Below are 21363 nucleotides of genomic sequence, written 5' to 3'. Positions count from 1 at the left end.
CTGGTTGCCCTGGGGCAGAATCTAGAATCCAGTATTTCACAGGCATGGGCTGAAAACAGTACAAGTGTCTTATTCAGTGAACAGAGAGACAAGATGTGTACATCAGGCATTTACTGTGCAGCATAGTAAAGAGGCTGAAACTCAGCCTCCTCGTGAAAGAAGCTAGCGGCATAAGGCCACATACTCTGTTCCTCTCCGTTTTTATGGAATATCCAGAGAAGGCAAGTCGGTGCACACAGAAAGGCCAGCGTTGCCTGGAGCGAGGTGACAGGCCCCAGGCCAGCACTGTGCTGTGCTGCTCTGTTACCCGGGCTCCTCCGACTGCTGCTGTGTCCCCGAGGCTGGAGACCCAGCACCGAGTAGCTGTCGGGGAATGTTTTGCCATTGAGGAGGCTTCAAGAGTGGGGAGTGAGAGGCCATGTGCATCACAGTTAAGAACAGAGTTCAGTCCCAGGCCCTACCATGTACTGACTGTGTGACCTGGGGCAAGGTGCTTCACCTCTCTGAGCTCAGCTTCCTCATAGCATCCAAGTACAGATTCATTCTCTCATCCAGACAAAAACCCACAAATTGAACACCTGCTCTGGGCCTGGCCTGGGCTGGCCAGTGTTGGGACAAGATAGTGACCAAGAGACCCAGCCCTGCCCTCACCATCTAGTAGGGGAGGCGACTGACAAGAAAAAAAATTGTGTGATATCAGTGATATTCGTGTGAAGCTGCTCGAGGAGCTGTGGGGAAGTGTGGAGGGAAGGGCTGACTTGTTTGGGGGCACCTCTGTAGGCAGCAGTTGCAGCAAAAGGCCTTGAAGGGAGGGTGGAACTCAATGGGTCACTGGAAGGGCCTGTTCCTTTGCAGAGGTTTGGTGCAGGTGGGGGTGCGGGTAGGGGGCAGGGCAGGTGGTACCTGGCAGATGCCTGGGACTGGGAGGGGGTGAAGTGGGCCTGGGCTGTGGAGAGTCACAGGCCTGGGTCCTCTGTGTCTGCAGCCCAAAACGTGACCGTAGATGAGGTCATTGGTGCCTACAAGCAAGCCTGCCAGAAGCTGAACTGCAGACAGATCCCCAAGCTCCTCCGGCAGCTCCAGGTACCCAGTCAGGGGTGAGGTGGGCTCAGAGTTGGGCAGGGTCGGGGGGCGGGGGCGCGTTGGCGGGCAGGGCAGTCTGGGGTGAAGCTTTGCTCCCTCTGCGCCCCCCGACCTGACAGCCTCTGGGCCTCTGATGTCTACCCTGAGCAGGAAAAGATGCACAGAGCATGCTGCCTCACTTGGCCTCCTAGCCCAGGGACCATGTAAATACATCATTGAAAATCCTTGTTCATGGGATCCCTGGGTGGCTCAGCGGTTTGGCGCCTGCCTGCCTTCGGCCCAGGGCATGATCCTGGAGTCCCGGGATCGAGTCCCACATCAGGCTCCCTGCATGGAGCCTGCTTTTCTCCCTCTGCCTGGGTCTCTGCCTGTCCCACCCCCCCCCCCCGCTGTCTCTCATGAATAAATAAATAATCTTTAAAAAAAAATCCTCTGTTCAGTTGTAAAAGTAATCAGGCTTTTCATGAATATTTAAATAGCACAGTTATATAAAGTAAGAATTTCAACTGTCACTCCCCAAAGAAATTCTTTTCCTTTAAGGGAGAAGCCATATGCACATTTATTCTTTATAGTCTCTATATGTTCTATATACTCTATTTTTTTTTAATTAAAATACCATAGGCATAAAAAGCAAAAGCCACGTCTCACTTTTTCCTCAAGCCCCATTTCCTGGGAGTCCCACTGTTGACCACTTGGGGTTTGCATCCTCTGGCCTTGCCTGTGTGTTTGTAAGAGGGCAGCTCACTATCCAGAGGTACACAGACACGAGGGCAATTTCTCCTGATGTGATCAGGTTGCTACTGTGCCCATGGCATGTTCCCCCTCTGGCTCTGTCCTACGCTGCCCTTCCTATGGGCTGCCTAGTGCCTTCCCTCTGGAGGGGTCATTCCAGAATGTTCCAAGGTTGCTTATTTCCAGGGTTGTCGCTCCCTCAGACAGCATTGCAGTGAGCAGTCATGCTCGCCCCCCAACTCTGCACACTGGGGTTAACCTGGGTTCTGTGGGGAAGTTTCCAGAGGGCCTGTTGGCAGCTTCAGGGAAAGACGGCCAGGCCACTCTGTGGTAGCCAAGAGTGTGGGCCATGGAGCCCACCAACTGGATCAGATGGAGCCTGTCCCTCACAAGCAAGTGAGCTTAGGCAAGGCTCGCCCATAGTCTTTTGTCTATACATGGCTTTGTCACAGCACCGGCTCCAGAGAACAGAACCTGGCACCCAGTGGGGGTAGGGCTGGGCTCATAGCCCAGGAGGCCCGGGCAGATGTCTGACCGGTGCCTTTAGTCCTCTTCACTGAGTGCTCACTGTATGGGGCCTCGTAGTCCTCTTCATTGAGTGCTCGCTGTATGGGGCCTCATGCCTCATGCTAGGCCTTCACCCCCCCAGGCCTGCCAGCCTTCCCCACCTTAGCACCTGCTTCACAGCCTTTGTGCTAGCTTCTCCTTGCGCCTGGAATGCCACTCCCTCACTTCATTCAGATGCAGCAGAGGGCTTGTGCCCCTGCCTGGCCCAGGCCCTGTGAGTACAGGATGGCCCTTCTCTGTGAGGCCGCCGTGCATGCCACCCCTACCCCAGAACACTGCCTTGCCTTAGAAATGGAGCCAGATCAGAGCCCCACTGGCTCCACTGTTGAGGTACAGCCTGTCTTCTGAGCCTTCTGAAGCTTCCTGCCTTTATCACCAACTACTTTGTTTTTCTCAGGAGTTCACAGACCTCGGACACCGCATCGACTGTCTGGACCTAAAAGGTGTGTGTCTGGACAGAGGCTGGGACTCTTGGGGAGTGGGTAGGGCCAGAACCTCTCTCAAGTGGGTCTGGGCTGGCAAGTCCTGCCATAAAGAGGAGTTAGCCAGGGGCAGGGGGGGTCCTGAGGGATGGGGGTGCCTTCCCTCTGGTGAGGCGGGTGCAGTGAGCCCTCCCTCCCTCAGCCTGGAGCCCATGTGTCCACCCAGCCCCACAAGCACGAGAGCATGTGCTGAGGTGCACTCAGACATGCCCGGCACCCCGTCTCATCCCAGGTGAGAAGCTCGACTACAAGACCTGTGAAGCTCTGGAAGAGGTCTTCAAGAGGCTGCAATTCAGGGTCGTGGATCTGGAGCAGACGAACCTGGATGAAGATGTGAGCAGCCCGTGCCACCAACCTTACCTGTTCCCCAAGCTCCCTGGCTCCTTTGAGGTTTAGGGGAGGAGGGCAGGAAGAAGAGCCCCCTTTGATGGAGGCTGGACAGGACCACCTGAAGGACAAGATGAGGAGACAGCCAGTGTGACCAGAGTGCATGTGGGGGATATTGGGCCTCTGGGGCAGGGCCCAGAAAAGGGGTCTCATAGACCCACCTGAGAGGCAGGGAGTTTGGGGATCTGGGCCTTAGTGGAGGTGGGTGTGTGTGACCACTGAAAACCCCTTCAGGAACCCCCGAACCCCGCTGGGGATCACAACACTTACAGAGGAGGGTTTGAGGAACATGCAGAATGCAGCCTCCCCATTTAGGCCCAAGTGTCCTTACCTCCCCAGACTCAGACCACCAGGAGGCCCAAGGGGTGGGGTACTGGAGAACTGAGGCCCAGGCACGTGGGGGGCCTGTCAGTCCGCCTCCTTTTAGGGGTGGGGTAGCTGGTAAGGGAAAGCAGATTGACTCCAGTAGGAAGGGCGAAGTTTGGTTCCTGGAACCCAGAGGTGCTGGGGCAGCACCAGTGCCCCCCCCCTTAGTTGCTTGGCCCCCATCTCCTGGCCTCCTGGGCCTACCTCAGCCTGAGTCGAAACCCTGTTGTCTCTGCCCCCAGGGTGCCTCGGCCCTCTTCGACATGATTGAATACTACGAGTCAGCCACCCACCTCAACATCTCCTTCAACAAGCACATTGGCACCCGGGGCTGGCAGGCTGCTGCCCACATGATGCGCAAGGTGGGTGCCCCTTGCCTGTGCCTCTCCCCTGGGTAGAAGGGGCTTGGGCGCAAAGGGGTCTGGGTGCTTTCCCAGGACACTTATCCCTTAGGCCCTATTTCCCTTAGCCCTTGAGTATGGGCTGTTGTGGAGTGTTGGTCTCGAGCTTCCAGAATGGGAAAACAGTGCCAAAGGATGCCCTGCCTCAGGCCAACCTGGCTCCTTTTCTCCCTTCAAGCACCTTTCCTTCACTTGCCCGTAACCTGCCCCTGGGAGGTGGCTGTGGTTGCCCCCTCCACTCATGTGTGGGGCATCTGCCACACAGGAGTCGGGGGGTCAGCTGTCACAGGCCCCACCTGCTCACCTGTAGATCCCCAGGCTGGGCCATCGCTCACAGGCACGGTTACCTTGGCTGCAGGACCACCTGGCTTGGCTGTTCCCCTGGAACATGGGGTGGGTGATCCCTTGGGACCGGGAGGGCTGGGGCCAGCCTGTCCCAGCCTTACCCCTGCCCCACCAGACAAGTTGCCTGCAGTACCTGGATGCCCGAAACACACCCCTGCTGGACCACTCAGCACCCTTCGTTGCCCGTGCCCTGCGCATCCGCAGCAGCCTGGCGGTGCTGCATCTGGAAAATGCCAGCCTGTCGGGGCGACCCCTCATGCTGCTTGGTGAGCCCCAGGGCTGGGGGAGGCTGAGCTGCACCATGCTTCCTGCTGGGGGCGTGGCCAGTCATAGCACTCTCCCCGCTACTCCCCCAGCCACTGCACTGAAGATGAACGTGAATCTGCGGGAGCTGTACTTGGCCGACAACAAGCTCAACGGCCTGCAGGACTCGGCCCAGCTGGGCAACCTGCTCAAGTTCAACTCTTCCCTGCAGATCCTGGACCTCCGTAACAACCACGTGCTGGACTCAGGTGTGTGAGAGGTCTGCCCACCCACACCCCACTCCAGCCACCAGGCGCCCACTGTGTGTCCAGCCAGTTGCCCCATGGTGCCAGAGACACAGTGGTGGCCAAGACCATCCCAGCCCTGCCCTCGTGGGTCCAGTAGGGAAGACAGGGCAGGGCTGGGCTGTGGGAGCCCAGGGAGGGTGTCCTGGAGGAGAGGACAGCTTAGTGAAGACCAGCAGGATGAAGTGAAATATTGAACAGATAATTAAAATAATTACCATCTGGAAAAAGTATCCTGAAGGGAAACAAGGTGGTTGGAATAAAGGGTCAGTCAGAGGCTATATAATGTGGTGTGGGGAGGTGACCTCTGGGTGGCAATGTGGAGGGCGAGAATGGAACCAGCCCTTTTAAAAGCCTGGGAAGGGGTGCCTGGGTGGCACAGTTGGTTAAGCATCCAACTCAGTTTGGGCTCAGGTTGTGATCTCAGAGTCATGAGATTGAGCTGTCAGGCTCTGTGCTCAGCACAGAATCTGCTTAAGATTCTCTTTCCCTCTCCCCTGCCCTACCCTGCTTGCTTGCTTTCTTAAATAAATAAATAAATCTTAAAAAATAAATAAATAAGCCTGGGAAAAGAATTCAGGCAGTGCAAATAGCAAGTGCAAAGTCCCTGAGATGAGAGAGAGCCTAGATGGTGGATATTTGGGGGGGACAGCCGTGGTGAGCTAGAGGGTAAATAGGAAGGGAGGAAGTAGCTAGTGCTGGGAACTCCCATTTCCTCCTGGTTTACTGTTGGTTCACTGGCCTCGGTGTGAAGAGAGGGCTGGGGGAACAGCCTAGGGCATCGAGGCCAGTCTCTTCCCCCAGGATGGCCGGGCCCAGACACCACGTTTACTGAGCACCTAGCATGCGCTGGGCCTGTTGAGACAGAGATCTCTGTCCTGAGGAGAGATCCTGCCAACATAAATTACTAGAACATCAGGTCTGTCAGATGGTGAGATATGCTCTGGAGAAAACTAAAGCAGCAGTGGTGGCTGAGCGGCTAGGGGTGTGTTCCACCTGGGTGACTTTCAAGCAGAAATCTGAGGCAGATAGGAGAGGAATCGGCTCTGGCCCTGGCCCCAGGGAGCCATGTGTGCTGGGCCCAGGCAGGCCGACGTGAGGGCCAAGCCCTGGAACATTCTGTGCTCTTATGGGGGCGCTGTGACCCTCACGCTGCTGTCCCCTGGAGAAGCACTTGGACCACAGATGGGTTTTGCCCATGGGTCTCCTGCAGGTCTGGCCTACATCTGTGAGGGCCTCAAGGAGCAGAAGAAGGGGCTGGAGACCCTGGTGCTGTGGAACAACCAGCTCACACACACAGGCATGGCCTTCCTGGGCATGACGCTGGTGAGTCGGGCCCAGGAGAGGGGAGGGGGCACCCACCTGTGTCCCCCAGGCTTGCCCAGCCTGCACTTCAGGGACGGGAAAACAGCTTTTCAGTGCTGTTTGCTCTCTCCCTCAGCTTCCGCAGCCTCCCTGCCCTCAGAAAAGTGGCCTCTCAACGTTTCCCTTGTCTTTTTGCATCTGCAGTGATAGCCTAGTACAGTGTTTGACAAAAGGTTTTGTGTAGAAAGTTAATGTTTTGGAAGCCTTCAGTAAGTTTTCAGTCTTCTTACATAAATACACGGTATTTAAAGCAAACCCACAGGACACAAAGACTCGTGTCCAAGTTAAGAATTACCAACGGCCAGGTGTGCACCCTGAGCCCTCGGGATGAGGCAGGGGCAGGGCCTGGGCTGGGGAGAAGACAGGGCAGGTGACTTCTGCAGACAAGAAGGATCTGGCCTCGAGCAGGACTGTCCAGGCGGCGCTGCCCAAGAGGGAGCATGCGGTGTTGCCTTTTTCCTGATCGGTCTTCTGAGCCTTTCCTCACTCTCACGCGCCGCCCCCTCCAGCCGCACACACAGAGCCTGGAGACGCTGAACCTGGGCCACAACCCCATCGGCAACGAGGGCGTGCGGAACCTCAAGAACGGCCTCATCAGCAACCGCAGCGTGCTGCGCCTCGGCCTCACCTCCACCAAGCTCACGTGCGAGGGTAGGGCATGGGGCCGGGCTGAGGGAGCGGTGCAGGCGGGCTTGGTGGGCGGCTAGCCCGTGGCCAGCCCCTGCGGTCCCCCTCCCAGGCGCGGTGGCGGTGGCAGAGTTCATCGCCGAGAGCCCCCGCCTCCTGAGACTGGACCTTCGGGAGAACGAGATCAAGACAGGCGGGCTCATGGCACTGTCCTTGGCCCTCAAGGTGAACCACTCACTGCTGCGCCTCGACCTCGACCGTGAGCCCAAGAAGGAGGCGGTGAGCTGAGCGGGCTCTTCCCTGAGGCCTCTGGCAGGGGGAGGGCGGGCGGCCCCGGGGCAACAGCAGAATCCACGGAGGGTCAGGCCGGCTGGAGCCCTAGCCAGGCCCGCTCCGCCTGCAGGTGAAGAGCTTCATCGAGACGCAGAAGGCGCTGCTCGCAGAGATCCAGAATGGCTGCAAGCAAAACTTTATGCTGGCGCGTGAGCAGGAGGAGAAGGAGCAGCGGCTGCAGCTCTCCGCCTCCATGCCTGAGATCACCGTCACCGAGCCCCAGCCCGACGAGGAGCCCGGGGACGAGCCCGCCACCAGGGCCCAGGAGAATGGGGCCTCGGGCCCCAGCGCCAGGCCGGACTCAGACTCAGACTCAGACTCCGAGGAGGAGGAGGACGACGGGGAGGAGGAGGACAGGGAGAGGGCCGAGGCCCCCTGCCCCGCCCTGGTGCCCCCCTCGGACTCCCTGGGCCCTGGGGACAGGAGTCCCCCAGGCAGCCCCTCCTCCCCCGCCGAGCAGCGAATTTCTGTGTCCAGCCCGGGCCGGGGCCACAAAGTGTTTGTGGTGACTCGGGTGGAGAGCCCGCCCGAGAGGGTGGAGCCCCTGGTCCCCCCTGCCCCTCCCTCTCCCCCTGCTCCTGCTCGTCCTCCCTCCCCCCCAGCTTTATCCTCCCCACCCCCCTCACCTGCCCTACCACCAGCTGAGGCCGTCAGCACCCAGGACCCGGAGGTGTGGGAGCCTCAGTCAGGGCCACCGCTGCCCAATGGCCTAAAGCCTGAGTTTGCCCTCGCACTGCCCCCAGAGCCACCCCCGGGGCCTGAGGCCAAGGCGAGCAGCTGTGGCCTGGAACATGGTGAGTGGAACTCCGGGGAGGGTGACAGAGGGCCCTGGGTATGGTGTGTGACCCTAGGCAGGCAGGCCCCTGGCCCTTGGTGGGCTTCGGTGTCCTCTTTAGAATGGCCTGTGGGGGAGTAGAAACGAGTAGGACTTGATCCCTGGCCCCCAGCTTGCTTCCCTGGGATCCCTGGGAGCTTTCCCTGGGATGGAGCAGGCAATATGTGTTGACTAGAGTCTGACAGTCTCAGTGGTACATGTGCCCTGTGCCACCCTGAGGGTCAGACATGGGCAGGGGTGGTGGTGATGGCCTGCCCCTGCCCCCACCCCCAGTCCCCACCCGCCTGAATGGAGGTTGCTTGCCCCTTCTCTCCTTGCAGAACTGAGCTGCTCCAAGAACGAGAAGGAGCTCGAGGAGCTGCTTCTAGAAGCCAGTCAGGAATCTGGGCAGGAGACACTGTGACACTTTAGGTGAGGCAGGGGCAAGGGAGGAGGGGGGCTACGGGGCCTGCAGTAGAGCCCCTGGCTCTGACAGGCCCTCCCCCAATCTCTTCTCCTCAAGTTCCTTTTTTCCGGTCAGTCTTCGATGAGCTGAGGCCAGAGCCATGAGAATCTGCTCACCCTCACCCCCCAGCCTTCCTGAGGCCTGGGCCACCAGGGGTGTGGGGGGGCCTTTCTGGGGACCTCTGCCCCCCACAGCAACACTACACAGAGTGCAGGAGCTGCAGGGACTGCCCTCCCTGCCCTGACTTAAGCACTATTTCTGTGTCCAGCACTCTAAGGCTCTGGGCTGGGGGGATGGGAGGAGAGGTCTCCGGGGACATCCCCGAGGCTGGACACCTTTTCCAGATGGCCTGTTTGGCCGGGCTTGCCCTACAGAGGGCAGGAGTCCTGGGTGGTGGTGGGATGGCTGCCCGTGTGTCCCCGGGATGGGATGGGGGAGGAGGCCTGATGAGGGAGGGGCGGTGAGTGGTGGTGGTGGAAATTGGTAGAGCAGCCCCAGGCTGGGGTGAGGGCCAGGGCTGGGGGAGGGGGGTGGGAGCTGGGAGCAGAGCATCAGAGCTTTCTTTTTCTTAAGTGCAATAAATCTATCAGGGAGCTGGGGCGGGGAGCAGCCAGGGTTCTAGAGACCCGGCTGCCCTGGCCCCTTGAGGCTGCGCCCTGAGAGGCACTACAACCCGGGGGGCTGCGTGGGTGTGGGGTACGGGGGAGGGGAGACAGGGCGGGGGAGGGGCTACTCCTGTCGGTGCAACTCTGTTCACACCTTTTCTAATAAACCAGAGCTGGGTTCACCACACTCGCCTGTTCTCTGCTTGTGCCGGTAGGGGGGTGGGGGACACCCTTGTGGGAGTTGTGGGCACAGGGAGCAGCAGGGAGGGCAGCGGCAAGACAGCGGCCCCCCAGAGGAAAACTGGGTGCCTGCGCAGGCAAAAGCTACACCTCCCACAACACTCCCAGCCCTGTGCCCTCCCTCACCCTTTTTTTTTGCCTCGTCCACACTCTTACATCGTACCCACCATCCAGTTTACAGTCCCATTTCTCCAGAGGGAAACAATCCCCAAAATATCTTCCAGCTTCAGGCCTAGGCTCTCTGGTGATGGAGATGAGCTGCGCACACACGGCTCGGGGAGTAGGAACCAGCTTTTGCCCCCAGCGGCCCCAGATGCTCTGCAGTTCCGAGGGCGCAGGCTCCGTGGACACATTTTCAGACTTTGAGCCTCCGAGGCAGGGAGACTACATTTCTGCCCTAAGCCGCCAGGTGGTGGGACTGTGTCCGAGCAGCCCCAGGGCACGAATAGGCTAACTGTGCGGTGCTCCGGATTTTCCACCTGGATCCCACATCAGTCTCCATTGCAGGGGGAAATCCCCTCGGCCACCCAGCCGTCCCTGGAGCTGGCGTGGAGACACACTGAATCCATTTTATCACTGGGCTCGATGCTGCACCTGGTCTTAAAGATCTCAGTGCTGCCACACAGGAGGTGTTTATTTCCATGCGTGGGGAGGCTTAGGTAGCGGACAGCTGAGCTCCAGAGTGACTGGCAGAGCCAGGCCTCTCTCCTTAGGGCCCGGGGATCCCCAGCATCCAACAGGCGGGTGGGGGCACAAGACCGGACAGGCCAGACCTGCTTCTCTGTTGGCACGACGGGAAGGGGATGCACATGGCTCGCATTCCCTTTTCGTGAGAACTAGCCTCGTGGCCTCACCGAGGTGCGAGCTGTCAGCTGTCTGCATGGACTGTGGAGAGGGGACGAGTGCCAGTGGACAGTGAGCCATCACAGCTATGCGCCTGGCCACTCAGTGACATTCCGTTTTGGTTTTCCTAATCCCCCAACAATAATTTTGTCGGATTCAGACTTTGTCATAGTCCCAGAGACACAGACCACCGTCTGACCACTGCTTGACACGACTTAGCAGGAACTATGGCTTCTTCCCAGGGTCTGGGGTCCACCCTCCTGCTCCCACCCTGCAGCCAGCATACAGGTTAGTGAGCCCCTACTCCTGCCGCCAGTTTGTGTCAGCCTGGACCGCAGGGGGTGAGAAATAGAAGCCCAAGCCCAACTGGCTGAAGGGAGGCAAAAGGGAAGGGACCTACTGGCTCCAATACCGCACGTACGGACACTGACCTAATGGTGTCCTGAGGACCCATGCATCTCTGGGTGGGGGGAGCTTTACTCTTGGGCAGGCTCCCCGCTGCTGTTGGAGAACGTCTCCCAGCAGGTGCAGGTGTATCCCACCAGCTTAGCCATGGGACTGAGCTAGCATCTCCAGCACGTCACAGGCCGGCGCTCTGCCCCATGTCCACTTTGAAGCAATCATTGGCCAGTGGAGTTGGGGTGCTGTGCCCCAACCTTGGGGCTAAGGAGTGTGAGGTCAGTACCCCTACCAGGCCACAGGGCCTTCCCAGAGCTCTTGGCTCCCTCTGGGTGTCCCATCAGCCCTAGGGCCTTCGCTTAGAAGTTACACCCTTGAGCTCTTGTCACACAGGATAGGTTAAGTGTTGACATCTCCCCAGCTGGACTGGACCAAGCACAACACAGGCCGCAGTGGTGGCTACTTGACCAATGAGAACTCAGAAGGTGCCCAGAGGAGTGACACGTGCCCTCCTAGGTCTGTGTCATACTGGTGGAAGGGGAAACTGGAGAGCAATGTGTTTAAGAAACACACACACACACACACGGTGCCCTGACTGACTCCAATTCTGTATGTCCTGCGGGTGCCGCATCTCTGCTCCCCAACCTCCCAGGTCTCATCAAGGGCTCACCAGTTTCCCCTGGAGTGACCTGTAGGTACACCCTAGACAGTTCTGGTTCCAGAGAGGCAGCACTGCCCGCCCCAGCTGGCAAAGGTACCAGCCAGCCAGGCATAATGAATTCATTACACCAGGGCAGAGCCACCCCTCGAGTGGAGCAACCTGCTGAGGTCACTGGGGACACCGCCCTTGGAAATGCCAGCTCCTGCCCTGCCTGCATTGGGGGTGGGGACACGGACCTGGATCCCCTGAGGCCTAGGTGCTCTCTGCGGCCTGAGTCAGCCTGGCACATCCGTCCTCTCCTACTTCAGTGGCCTCACCCACCACCCCCGCAACCCCTCCTGCCACCAGGGATGCCAGCAAGGAGGCTGTCAGCTGAAGCTGCCCAAGGCTCCCTGGGGGTGACGAGGCTTGGCAGGATAGGGTAGGCCTAGTTCCCAGGGCTTGCTGAGCCAGGGAGACCAGGACATGAAGACCAACGGGGGCTTTCACATCTCCGTTTATTGCACTTGAACCCGGGGCTCTTCACCGGTCCTCTGGTGCCAGCTCTGACATTGGCACTGTACGCTGCTACTGCCAACGGCCCTCTCTGGCTCACGGATTCACCTGTGGTGTGTGGCCACCACAGGCCTCATTGTGGACGTGGACCCTGGGCCTTGGGCTCAGTCCAACCCCTTACACCCTTGTCTGGGCGGAGGGAGGAGCCTTGCCTCCTGCTGCTCCGGGTACTCATTCAAGGCCCACCTGGGCGGTAAGGGTTCTCTCAGGCCAGGGGTCTCGGCTTGCCCCCCTGCGCCCAGTCCCGGGGCGGGTGGGCTTCGCTGGCGTGCCCACGGACATGCTCGGCACCCTGACCTGACCGGACCGTCCCGGGGACATGGCCGGCTCCGTTTGTGGCGTGGGGGGGGTCGTGGGCCGGGGACTTGGGCGGGCTGGGCGGCTTGAGCGCGCTGACCGCGCGGATGAGGCCCATGCGGCGGCGGATGGAGTGGTCCAGGTTGACGGTGCAGCGCAGCAGGCTCTGCGCCTCGGCCACCGTGAAGGGGAAGTCGGAGCCCAGGAAGCGCTCGAAAAGCTCCGGGTCGCCGTCCAAGTCCAGCACGTTCTGCAACGCCTTGGTCATGGAGTGCAGCTCGCGGCTGTTGTCGCAAAACACGTCCCAGAGGCGCGCGCGGGCCTCGGGCGCGCCCCCCGCCTGCTGTCGGTCCTCCAGGCACTGCAGCACCCAGCTGAGGCGGCACGGCCACTGGTTGGCGAGCACGACCCAGGCCACGGCCTGGCGCGGCGTGGGGCCCGCGCAGTCCCCGTCCTGCTGCTGCAGCAGGCGCACGGTGATGGGCACGGTGTTGACGATGCGCCGCATGGACACCACGTTGTCGGGCACGTACTCATAGAGGCAGTCACGCTCGTCGTGCAGGCAGAGGAGCGCCTCCTGGATGCGGCGCGCCGCTTCGGCGTCTATGCGGCTCTGCGCGCGCTCGGTGCCCACCCGCGTCTCCACCGCCAGGAGCTGCGCGTCCTCGCCGCCGCCCCCGCCGCCCCCGCCGCCGCCGCCGCCGCTACCGCCACTGCCGGGCCGCAGCTTGCGCGTCATCTCGCGGTAGAGCAGGTCGTCGCGGCTCAGCACGGCGTCCTGCAGGAACTGCAGCTTGGTGCGGCGGCCCATGATGGGCACGGAGAAGGGCAGCGTGACGGTGCGGTTGAGGAAGAGGTAGCCGTTGTCGGCCGTGCCCTTCATGGAGCCGGCGCTCTCGAGGCACGCGGCCAGGATGCTGGGGTCCACCACGAGGATGAAGATGAAGGGCGCGTGGCTGTCGGACAGCAGCGTGTTGATGGCGTTGAGCACGCCCACCACGCGCTCCGGGTAGCACGTGTCCAGCCCGGTGACCTCGAGCACGACGCGCAGCCGGCGCCGCTGGTAGATCTCCAGGAAGCACAGGAAGTCGGTGAGCAGCTCCACCTCCTTCTTCACCTCGCACATGAAGCCCAGCTGGCTGCCGAACTTCTCGCGCGACACCAGCCGCTCGATCTTCTTGCGCTGGCTCACGAACAGGTGCTTGCCCACCGAGTACACGGCCATGAGCAGCCCCGAGCCCGACAGCGTGGTGGCCGCGCCGCCGAACACCCGCAGCAGGCTGCCGCTGGCCGCGCCGTGGCCCGGCGCGCGGGCGCCCACCGACAGGTACAGCAGCCCCACGCCCAGGCCGAGCGCCGCCAGCAGCGCCAGCAGCGCCAGGCACACGCGGCGCCGGCAGTGCCACTCGCGCTGGCAGAAGCCCGGCGTCGTGGCCGGCTTGTTGCCCAGCACCGAGTACACGCTGAAGGGCAGCGCGCCGTACTGGTGGCGGATGCCCTCGCACAGCGTGGTCACCAGGCCGGCCCACAGCTTGTCCGTGCCCGCGTACTGCCAGGCGCTGAAGCGGATGAAGAGGAACTTGACGTTCTTGCGCCGCAGGTGCACCTCGGTGATGACCGGCTGCAGGAACACCAGGTACCACAGCAGCCGCGGGAAGCCCCAGCCGCTCACGGGCCGCGGCTGCCACTGCACGCGCCGCAGCTCCTCGGCCTCGCGCTGCGCCGCCTCCTGCTGCATCAGCGCTGCGGGGGGGTGGGGGGGGGCGTGAGCGGCGGGGGGCGGGGCCCAGAGCCGGGGACGGAGGGGCTGAATGAAGCAGGTGCGGAAGCGCAGGCCTGGAGCCCGCCTTGGACTGGAAGAGGCCTGAGTGCGGCCGGGGTGGGAGTGGGGGCAGAAGCAGAGCTCCCGAGGGAAGGCGCCAAGGAATGGAAGATTGCATGCGAGGGGCGGAGGAAGCGAAACGCAGGGCAGCAGAGTACAGCCTTCGTCTGATTCTCCTGGTTTAATGCTCCTCCTCCTCCTCCAGGAAGCCCTCCCTGAACCCCAGGCTGGGTCCTGTGCCTCCTGGGCTCACCTCACCCCAACACTACCCACTGTTGAGTCGTCACTCCTTGGGGACAAGTCCATCTCCTGCTCTGGCCTGTGAGGCCAGGAAGGGCAGGGCACCGGTCGTCTTGGTCATCCTGTGTCTCCTGGGCACCAAGGAAGGGCTGGGGGAATGTCTGAAGGATGGATCACGAGGGGTGGGGGCAGGGTCCCTCTGCTATTGAGGTCAGTGAATGAATGAATGGGAATGTACCAGCATAGCACAGACTAGGAGCTCCAGAATGCTGTTTCCTTTTTCCTTATAACCGGATGTTTTCTCCTCCCAGGACCCTGTTTATTGCTTTATGGCAACACAGGGGCAGATGCAGGCCTGTTTAGCAGGTGCTCGCCAGGGCTGGGCTCACCCAGGTGAGTCACCTCCAGCCCCTCTGACCAGTTAGGGCTGGGGTCTGAGCAGGGTCTAAACCAAGTTCAAGCTGCTGTGGATCCTGGCCACGTTTCAGCCCATGGGATCGGGTAACCTCTACCTGTTCGGGGGTCTTGTGGGTGCCAGGCCCTGGGCCAGTGCTGAGAAGCGATGGGTCTGGGGGGCACAGGAGGGACTTTGCAGGAGCCAGTGAGGAACCTGGGCTTTCTCCCTAGAGTGCTGGGAAGCCATGGAAGGCTTTTCAACGGGAACAACAGGGCTAGACCTGTACCTTTTTTATTTTTAAGATTATTTATTTATTTATTTATTTATTTATTTATTTATTTATTTATTTATTTGAGAGAGAGAGAGAGAGAGAGAGCAGGGCAGGGGGCGAGGGGAGGAGCAGAGGGAGAAGGAGAGAGAATCCCAAGCACACACTCTGCTGAGCTCGGAGCCCAATGCAGGGCTGCATCCCACGACCCCAAGATCATGACCTGAGCTGAAATCAAGAGTTGGACACTTAACTGGCTGAACCACCCAGGCACCCCACTAGAGTTGCATCTTAAAAAGATTCCTTGGAGTGGATCTGGAAGGGGAGGGGATGAGACTGTTGGCCAGGAGGCCAGAGAGGAAATGGGCAGGGACCCAGGGGCAGAGGCTGTGGGCGTCAGGGGAGACCTGGTTAATGCTGACTTATAGGCATCTGGCCTCAGGAGCAAGGGGGTCTTGAGGGAGCCTGAGGCTGGACCAGAGGCTCGTTTCCCCTGCTCCCCACCCCAGAACACACAGAGCCTCACCAGTGATCTTGTCCAGCATCATGTGCAGGCGGCAGCCAAAGGGGGCATAGAAACCCACGGTCACCGGGACAGGCACGTGGCAGAGGGTCTTGGCCAGGCAGCTGCAGTAGACATCATCTTCTGTCAGGATATCTGGAGGCCGGGGTTGGGGAAGGGGAGGGGAAACTGAGTCAGTGAGGCTGGCCAAGCACCACCTTCCTCCCCATCTGCCCTCAGGAGAGCCCACCCTCAGCTCCTCCCTCAGCTCAGCATCCTACTCCCCAACTCTCCAAGATGACTCAGGTCAGACCCGCAGATGGAGATTTCTGGAGCAGTAGGTAACCCCCTTCCCCGATGTGCCCCTCTGAGCACCACAGGAGGAGCTGACCCCAGATCCACCAGGGAAAGGCGCAGAGGTTAGACTCCCCACCGAACCCCAGCACAGAGGCCCAAGGGATTGACAGGCCCTAGGTCACTAGGCTCAGCCACCAGCTCATAGTGTCCCCAAAAAAATCCTATGAACCTTTCTAGGGACTCGCCCTCAGATGCCTAAGACACCTCTTTACATGTTCCTGAAGTTTCTCGTATCAGTTCCTACCTGCTCTGCTAGCCTGGCTGCAGCATGGAAGGGCCCCGACGATCAGAGGCTCCTCCTGGCTTCCTGTCCATCCCTCACCCTGACCTCCATCCCCCTCCAGGACCCCATGCCCACAGCCTCTCACCCTGCCCCAAGCCCAGGCAGACCCGGGTCTTGGTCCCAGCCCCGCCACCTTTTCTGCATGACCATTGAGAGGCTCAGTATCCCCCTCTGAAGAGGGGGTGCAGAGACACCAGGGTAGCATGGATGCCAAGGGGGCAAGGCAGGGGTGGGCCCTGGGTCGATGCCATGGTCTGGAACAGCCCTTTAGGGAACAGATTCAAGTTCAATTGCTGGCACCATGCACAAGAATCACAGTGTCACTCGGCTGAGGGCGTCCAGCCCCCCGGAACCCCACTGAGTGCTACTTCTTGGACTGGAGCTGGGGCACCAGAAGGGTGGGGGTCAGCTGCACAGCCACAAGGCTCCCCCCCCCCATCTAGCCCTCCCCACACACCAACCTCCTCCTCACTGTCCCTGGAACAGGCCACCTCACAGTTTGCTTTTGCTGATCCTGCTGCCACTTACGCAAGAGACCTGCCCCCCCCCACGCCCATCTTCACTCAGATGTTGCCCTAGTGGCACCTCACCTGATGACCTTCATTTGCAAACCCGATGCTCCTTCGCCTCCTCTGCCTTGTTTTTGCCCAATGTGATTATCACGGGGTGACACACTTCAACTTGCCTTACTTATCTGGTTCCTGTACCCACCTTCCTCCCACCGCCTGTAGACCGTGAGCTTTGTGAGGACAGCAGTCTCTGCCCTCCTACCCCTGCAGCCCCCACCCTCCGCTCCTCTGCTGGGCACCCACTGCAGGCATCCCATACCTAGTCGGAGGGTGGGTGGATGGATGGATGAACGAGTAAGTGAGTGAAGGGATCCCTCCCCTTGCCGCCTGTTCTCTCCAGCCCCCAGGCCACTCCCTACCTTTTGCTGCAGCAGCACCTTTGACCTGTCCCCCCCCCACCCAGCACCAGAGCTGCCCAGCAAGCTGGTACCTGTCACCCCCCTGCCCCACGTTCTCTCTGGCCCCGTGGGCTGGGCCCAGGGGTGGTGGGGAGGGCCAGGGAGAGAAAAAGCAGAGCAAGGCTGTCAGCAGAGGGAGACAGCCAGGGCCCAGACCCCCCGCTAGCCCAGGATGAGGCACCAGGGCCAGGCCTGGCCTGGAAGCTTGGATCCCGCCAGGTGAAGCAGAAGCAGCTGCCTGAGGGCCCAGGGTCAGGGACCGCCCCCTCCCAGGCAGGGACCAGGGGAGCAGGGAGGAGGGCAGGCCGAGGGGCCAGGAGCCCCCGAGGGAGGACGCAGCAGGGACAGAGCCCGCAGGAAGGCTGGGTGAGCACCGGAGCTGTAGGTGAAGGAGCCGCAGGCTGCGGGGGCAGGCAGGGGGCGGGCGGCACTGGGCCTGCCGGGCTCCAGGAGGGCGCGGGCTGTGGAGGCCAGGCCTGGGCCGCTGCTGGCCATGGCAGGAGCCGCGGCGGGTGAGATGGTGGGCTCGGGGGGCGGCTGGGGGGCGGCGGCCGGTTGCATGGGGGCAGCAGCCGTTGCACGTGGCCCCTTCCGGGCCCCTGGGACGGAGCAGAGTCGCTGCCGCAGGGGGTTGGGAGGTGGGGGCTGGGGCTGCTGCTGCTGCTGCAAGATGGGGGGCTGGGGGCCCCGGCGGCAGCCGCTGACACCCCCCCGGTGGCTGTGGTAGGCCAGCTGCCAGCACACCTGTGGGGGCAGCCGATAGGGCCCGTGGGCTTGAAGGGCCGCTGGGTCATGGCACCACTGGTAACAGCACCCTGGAAGGAAGGAAGTGGGGGCGACTGGGCCTGGGTCCCTGACCCCTGGGGGGCATTGGCAGGAACCACCAGGTCGAGTCTTCAAGTGGAGGCTGGGGCTGGTCCCTCCGCGGAGGTCCGGGAGAGGTCAGAGAAAGTGAAGAGGGGGTGTGGGCAGAGCGGGTGGGGGGCAGTCTCTGTGCTCTTCCATCCAGGGGAAGAAGAGGTACAGAGGCCCTGGCTTGAGTTGGCCGAGGGGCTAGAGTGGGGACAGTGCCTTTTGGAGTCCCTGGGGCTGGTGGGGGGCAGAGAGGAACCCGCCTGCTTGGTCCAGAGGAGCCTGGAGTGATGAGAGGGGACCACGGAGAGGGGACGGGGTGAGGACTAAGAAGGGGGTGGGCAAGGGGAAGGCTGGTGGGAAAGGGGCTGCCCTGGAAGGCTGGGCCCCGTGGGAAGTAACTGTTCCCATTCCCAGCCCCACAGCAGGAGGACCTGTGGCCACCAACCCCCTGGAAGCTGTCCCCCCTTCATACACACTCAGTGGAGGGGGGAGCTGCTCTCCCACCACATTGATCCCTCCCCACCCCCGGGCTGGGCGTAGGTCAGGGGTGTTGTCTTCACAGGCCTGGCGATTTGGGGTGGGGGGAGTTATACCCATGCTGGGGGGAGGGATAGGCCGGGTGGGCCCCTCCCCTGCTGACATCCCCATCTTGGGCTCCCCGGGACCTGTGCCCGCCCCCCCACAACCCTTTTATGTAGAAGCCTCTGTGGGGAGGCCCAGTAACTCCTCCCCCCTGGGGCCCAAGGTTCTCCTGCTCAACCATCCAACACTCAGCAGCCCCCCACTCCCAGACCACGCTCCCTGCTAGTACCCCCCCAAACCGAACCCCTACCTTTTTGGTGCCCCAACTCCGGATCCAAGAAGTAGCGCTCAGCAGGGGTCTGAAGGGGCAGGGCGCCCCTGGCGAAGCGGACGGTGTAGTGTTTGTGCATGGTGGCGGCGGGAGGCGGGGGGCCTGCTCCAGGGGAGGCGGAGGGGGGCTCAGCGCCGGCTCCGTTAGGTGCCAGTGGGAAGAGGCCCCCCCCCGGGATGCGACTTGGGGCAGGCGAGAGACCCCCGTCCCTGATGTTGGGGCTCTGGGTCACCAGGTGGGGTGGAGGTGCTCTTCAGAGGAGGAGTGGTCAGGTGGGGAGAAGGACAGCTGGATGGGGGAGAAAGGAGAGTGGTTGGGGGGGGAACGCTAGGGGCTAATTTGGGGTGCGTGAGATTTCCAAGGTTGGTGATTGGGTGTTTGGGAGCCCCTGGGAGTTCCCAAGAAGCCAGGACAATGGGGGTGCCGGGCAGACATGGGCTGGGGAGACATGGTAGCCCCAGGGGGTGCTGAGAAACTGCAGGGGACCATGGCATGTTGGGAGGCGCCGGCTGGCGCTGTGTGAAGGGACAGGTCACCAGCGCGGAGAGAGCTGGGAGCCCCGGGCCACCGCCACCCGAGGGACAACTGAGACATCTAGGGCCTGAAGGAGGGCGAGGGTGGGGAGGGGAATTCTGGGGGAGCACATTCAATCAGGCTGGCCCAATTTGGGAAGAGGCTCAGCAACTCGGGGCGAGATGGGGTGCACAGGTCTAAAATGTGGGGAGCCGAAAGCCAGAAGGGAAGGAAGGATGCGTGTGTGGGGAGGCAGGTGGGGCCCAGGGGCAGAGGGAAGGGGGTTGTCGCGGCTCAGTGGGGTGGGGGCCCCGCCGCCTGGCCCCTGCCCGCCCGCCCCTCGCCTGGGGTCCCCCGTACCTACCTGTGGCGGCCTCCAGCCCGGCTCCCTGCCCTGCTGAGCTGCTGTGCTCAGGCCCCATGGAAACAGGCCCCGAGCTGGGTGCCAGCCGCCCGACCGGTTTGCCCGCCCTGTCCCCGCCCCTTCCCCAGAGCGCCGCCCCGCCCTGCCCGGGGCTGCTCTCTGCTCTCGAGGACTGGGGGTGCTCCCCCACCCGCGCCCGGTACCCCACATAAGGGAGGGAGGGGGCAGGCCACGGTGCCCGCCGGGGGCTCCACCTGCGGGGGGCTCTGCAGACCCTGCCTGCCCCGGTCCGGTCCGTGGGACCAGGCGAGGAAGCTGGCGCAGGGACTGAGTCCGGGGCCGGGAGGAGACGCAGTCCTGGGCTCAGATGCCAGTTCCTCCAGGGCCCAGCTGTGTGACCTTGGACAGGTGACTTCACCTCTCTGAGCCTCGGCTTCCTCATTGCTGAGTAGGCCCGGCACGACCAACGTCGCGTGGTTGTCAGGAGTCCACTGGGCAGAGCGGGGCACTCAGGACAGCAGCTGGCCTCCGCGGGGCGCCGGCTGCCCAGATGCCTCATAGCGGAGCGACCCGCAGACGGAGGCTGCCCAGGCGCGCACCGCGTTCGCACTTTTCCCGCTGTTAACCCCCTTCCTCACCACACCCGAGCGGGGCTGCCGTGACGCCCACGTCACAGCTGAGGAAACCGAGGCCCAGAGAGGAGGTTCCTTGCCCCGGGTCTCACGGAAGCAGAGTGGGGCTCCTGAAAGCAGCGGGCTGTGCCGCAGGCTCGCTGATGGGTGCAAGGCTCCTTGTGGACATTCTCTGAGAGGTGAGAGCAGGGCCAGGGCTCAGGAAGAGTGGGGAGCACGGGGGGGGTCCCTGCTGTCCAGACCCGTGTCCCTTCAGCTGCGGGCGCCACGGGGCTGACAGACACTGCCCGGGGAGACGGGTGATCTGGTGGGGCTGGGGGAGGTGACTACGGAACAGTGCCCGGGACAAGAGAGAAGGAACCCATCTGGTCCTGGGCGACACCCCTCCAGGGGTCCCACCTGGGTGACCAAACTGCCCCCTGTAGCCAGAGCCAGGCCTCCTTCCATCCGTGGGGGCCAGTCCTGTCTCTCCCCCCCAGGCCTTCAAGCTGCTTTTCCTGGGAGGCTTCCTCCCTGTCCTCTACCAGCTGGGGACTCTACCCACCACCCCCACCCCACAGCCATCCAGCCAACAGGGGGGCAGGGCTAGTATGTCTGAGAGGGGGGCAAGGGTGCGGGGGAACCTCCAGGATGTGCCCAGGAGCTTCTTGAGGGCAGGTGGGGCCAATCCTCTGCCATCCCTGCCCACCTGCACACACAGATTGGTTGAATAACCAATTCTTTCTGGGAAACATCTGCCAGGCTCTGTGCGGGGCAGAGCCAGCTCCCAGCAGAAGGATCCAAAAGGACCCAAGATGTGTGTCGGAACATAAGTGACCACCACAAGGCAGGAAGCAGCTGTCTAGGGGTGCTCCCGGGCTGCGGGCGCAGACAGTGCATAACTGCTCTGAGGGGGTGGTGGCCAGGTGGCTGCAGGAGGCCGAGGAGGGGGCGGCAGCCTGGGAGTGGGGCACAGGGCAGGGCAGCCTGGGCAGGGAACGGTATGTGCAAAGGCCAGCAAATGCGGAGCGCAGCTTTCTGGGCTGGGGATGGGCAGGCCGATGCAAGGGCCACATGGGGTGTCTTCACAGGACTCTAGAGCCAGAGGGGCCTCCACCCACTGATCTTTCTGCTCTTGTTTGGGTCTCACCCCAGCCTCAGTTCACAGTTCTGAAGCGGGGGTACTTACCCACAGCAGGCAGCAGGGCCTGGGCA

At 61.9% G+C, this 21363-nt stretch overlaps 2 protein-coding genes across 6 annotated transcripts in view; one reads left to right on the top strand and one right to left on the bottom strand.

The window, feature by feature from the left end:
- The window catches only part of PPP1R37 (protein phosphatase 1 regulatory subunit 37), a 40522-nt gene extending 31493 nt beyond the window's left edge, over positions 1-9029 (top strand). The window contains exons 2-13 of the mRNA XM_055310509.1: positions 986-1083; positions 2780-2825; positions 3097-3197; positions 3860-3979; positions 4479-4629; positions 4720-4875; positions 6125-6237; positions 6786-6927; positions 7016-7182; positions 7307-8030; positions 8392-8482; positions 8574-9029. Of these exons, the coding sequence (XP_055166484.1) occupies positions 986-1083; positions 2780-2825; positions 3097-3197; positions 3860-3979; positions 4479-4629; positions 4720-4875; positions 6125-6237; positions 6786-6927; positions 7016-7182; positions 7307-8030; positions 8392-8474 (1901 nt within the window). The 3' untranslated portion in view covers positions 8475-8482; positions 8574-9029. The remainder of the gene's footprint in view (positions 1-985; positions 1084-2779; positions 2826-3096; positions 3198-3859; positions 3980-4478; positions 4630-4719; positions 4876-6124; positions 6238-6785; positions 6928-7015; positions 7183-7306; positions 8031-8391; positions 8483-8573) is intronic.
- Positions 9030-11744: 2715 nt separating this feature from the next.
- NKPD1 (NTPase KAP family P-loop domain containing 1) lies at positions 11745-19616 on the bottom strand. 5 transcript variants are annotated; one of them, XM_055310915.1, is made up of 6 exons: positions 19538-19616; positions 18640-18765; positions 17327-17767; positions 15370-15501; positions 14691-14861; positions 11745-13859 (listed from the first exon to the last, which is right to left on the bottom strand). In XM_055310915.1, exons 1-6 carry the CDS (start codon positions 19593-19595, stop codon positions 12025-12027), a joined length of 2763 nt encoding a protein of 920 aa, XP_055166890.1. In that variant the 5' UTR covers positions 19596-19616; the 3' UTR covers positions 11745-12024. The 5 variants fall into 5 exon arrangements, with proteins under 5 accessions (XP_055166890.1, XP_055166891.1, XP_055166892.1 ...); XM_055310916.1 differs by having other exon boundaries at positions 18640-18762; XM_055310917.1 differs by having other exon boundaries at positions 18640-18948; positions 19538-19610.
- Between the last annotated feature and the right edge of the window lie 1747 nt (positions 19617-21363).

This window comes from Nyctereutes procyonoides, unplaced genomic scaffold, assembly GCF_905146905.1.
Source record: "Nyctereutes procyonoides isolate TBG_1078 unplaced genomic scaffold, NYPRO_anot_genome, whole genome shotgun sequence".
Lineage (NCBI taxonomy): Eukaryota > Metazoa > Chordata > Mammalia > Carnivora > Canidae > Nyctereutes > Nyctereutes procyonoides.
The sequence above is the reverse complement of the archived record's forward strand: the minus strand, read 5'-3'. Positions and strand labels throughout refer to the sequence as shown.

Coding starts and splice junctions, on each gene's coding strand:
- NKPD1 (XM_055310915.1), bottom strand. CDS start 19,595: ATGGGGCCTGAGCACAGCAGCTCAGCAGGGCAGGGAGCCGGGCTGGAG. Junction 18,766..19,537: donor CGGGCTGGAGGCCGCCACAG/GTAGGTACGGGG, acceptor CCTCCCCTGGAG/CAGGCCCCCCGCCTCCCGCC. Junction 14,862..15,369: donor GATGCTGGACAAGATCACTG/GTGAGGCTCTGT, acceptor AAAATAAAAAAG/GTACAGGTCTAGCCCTGTTG.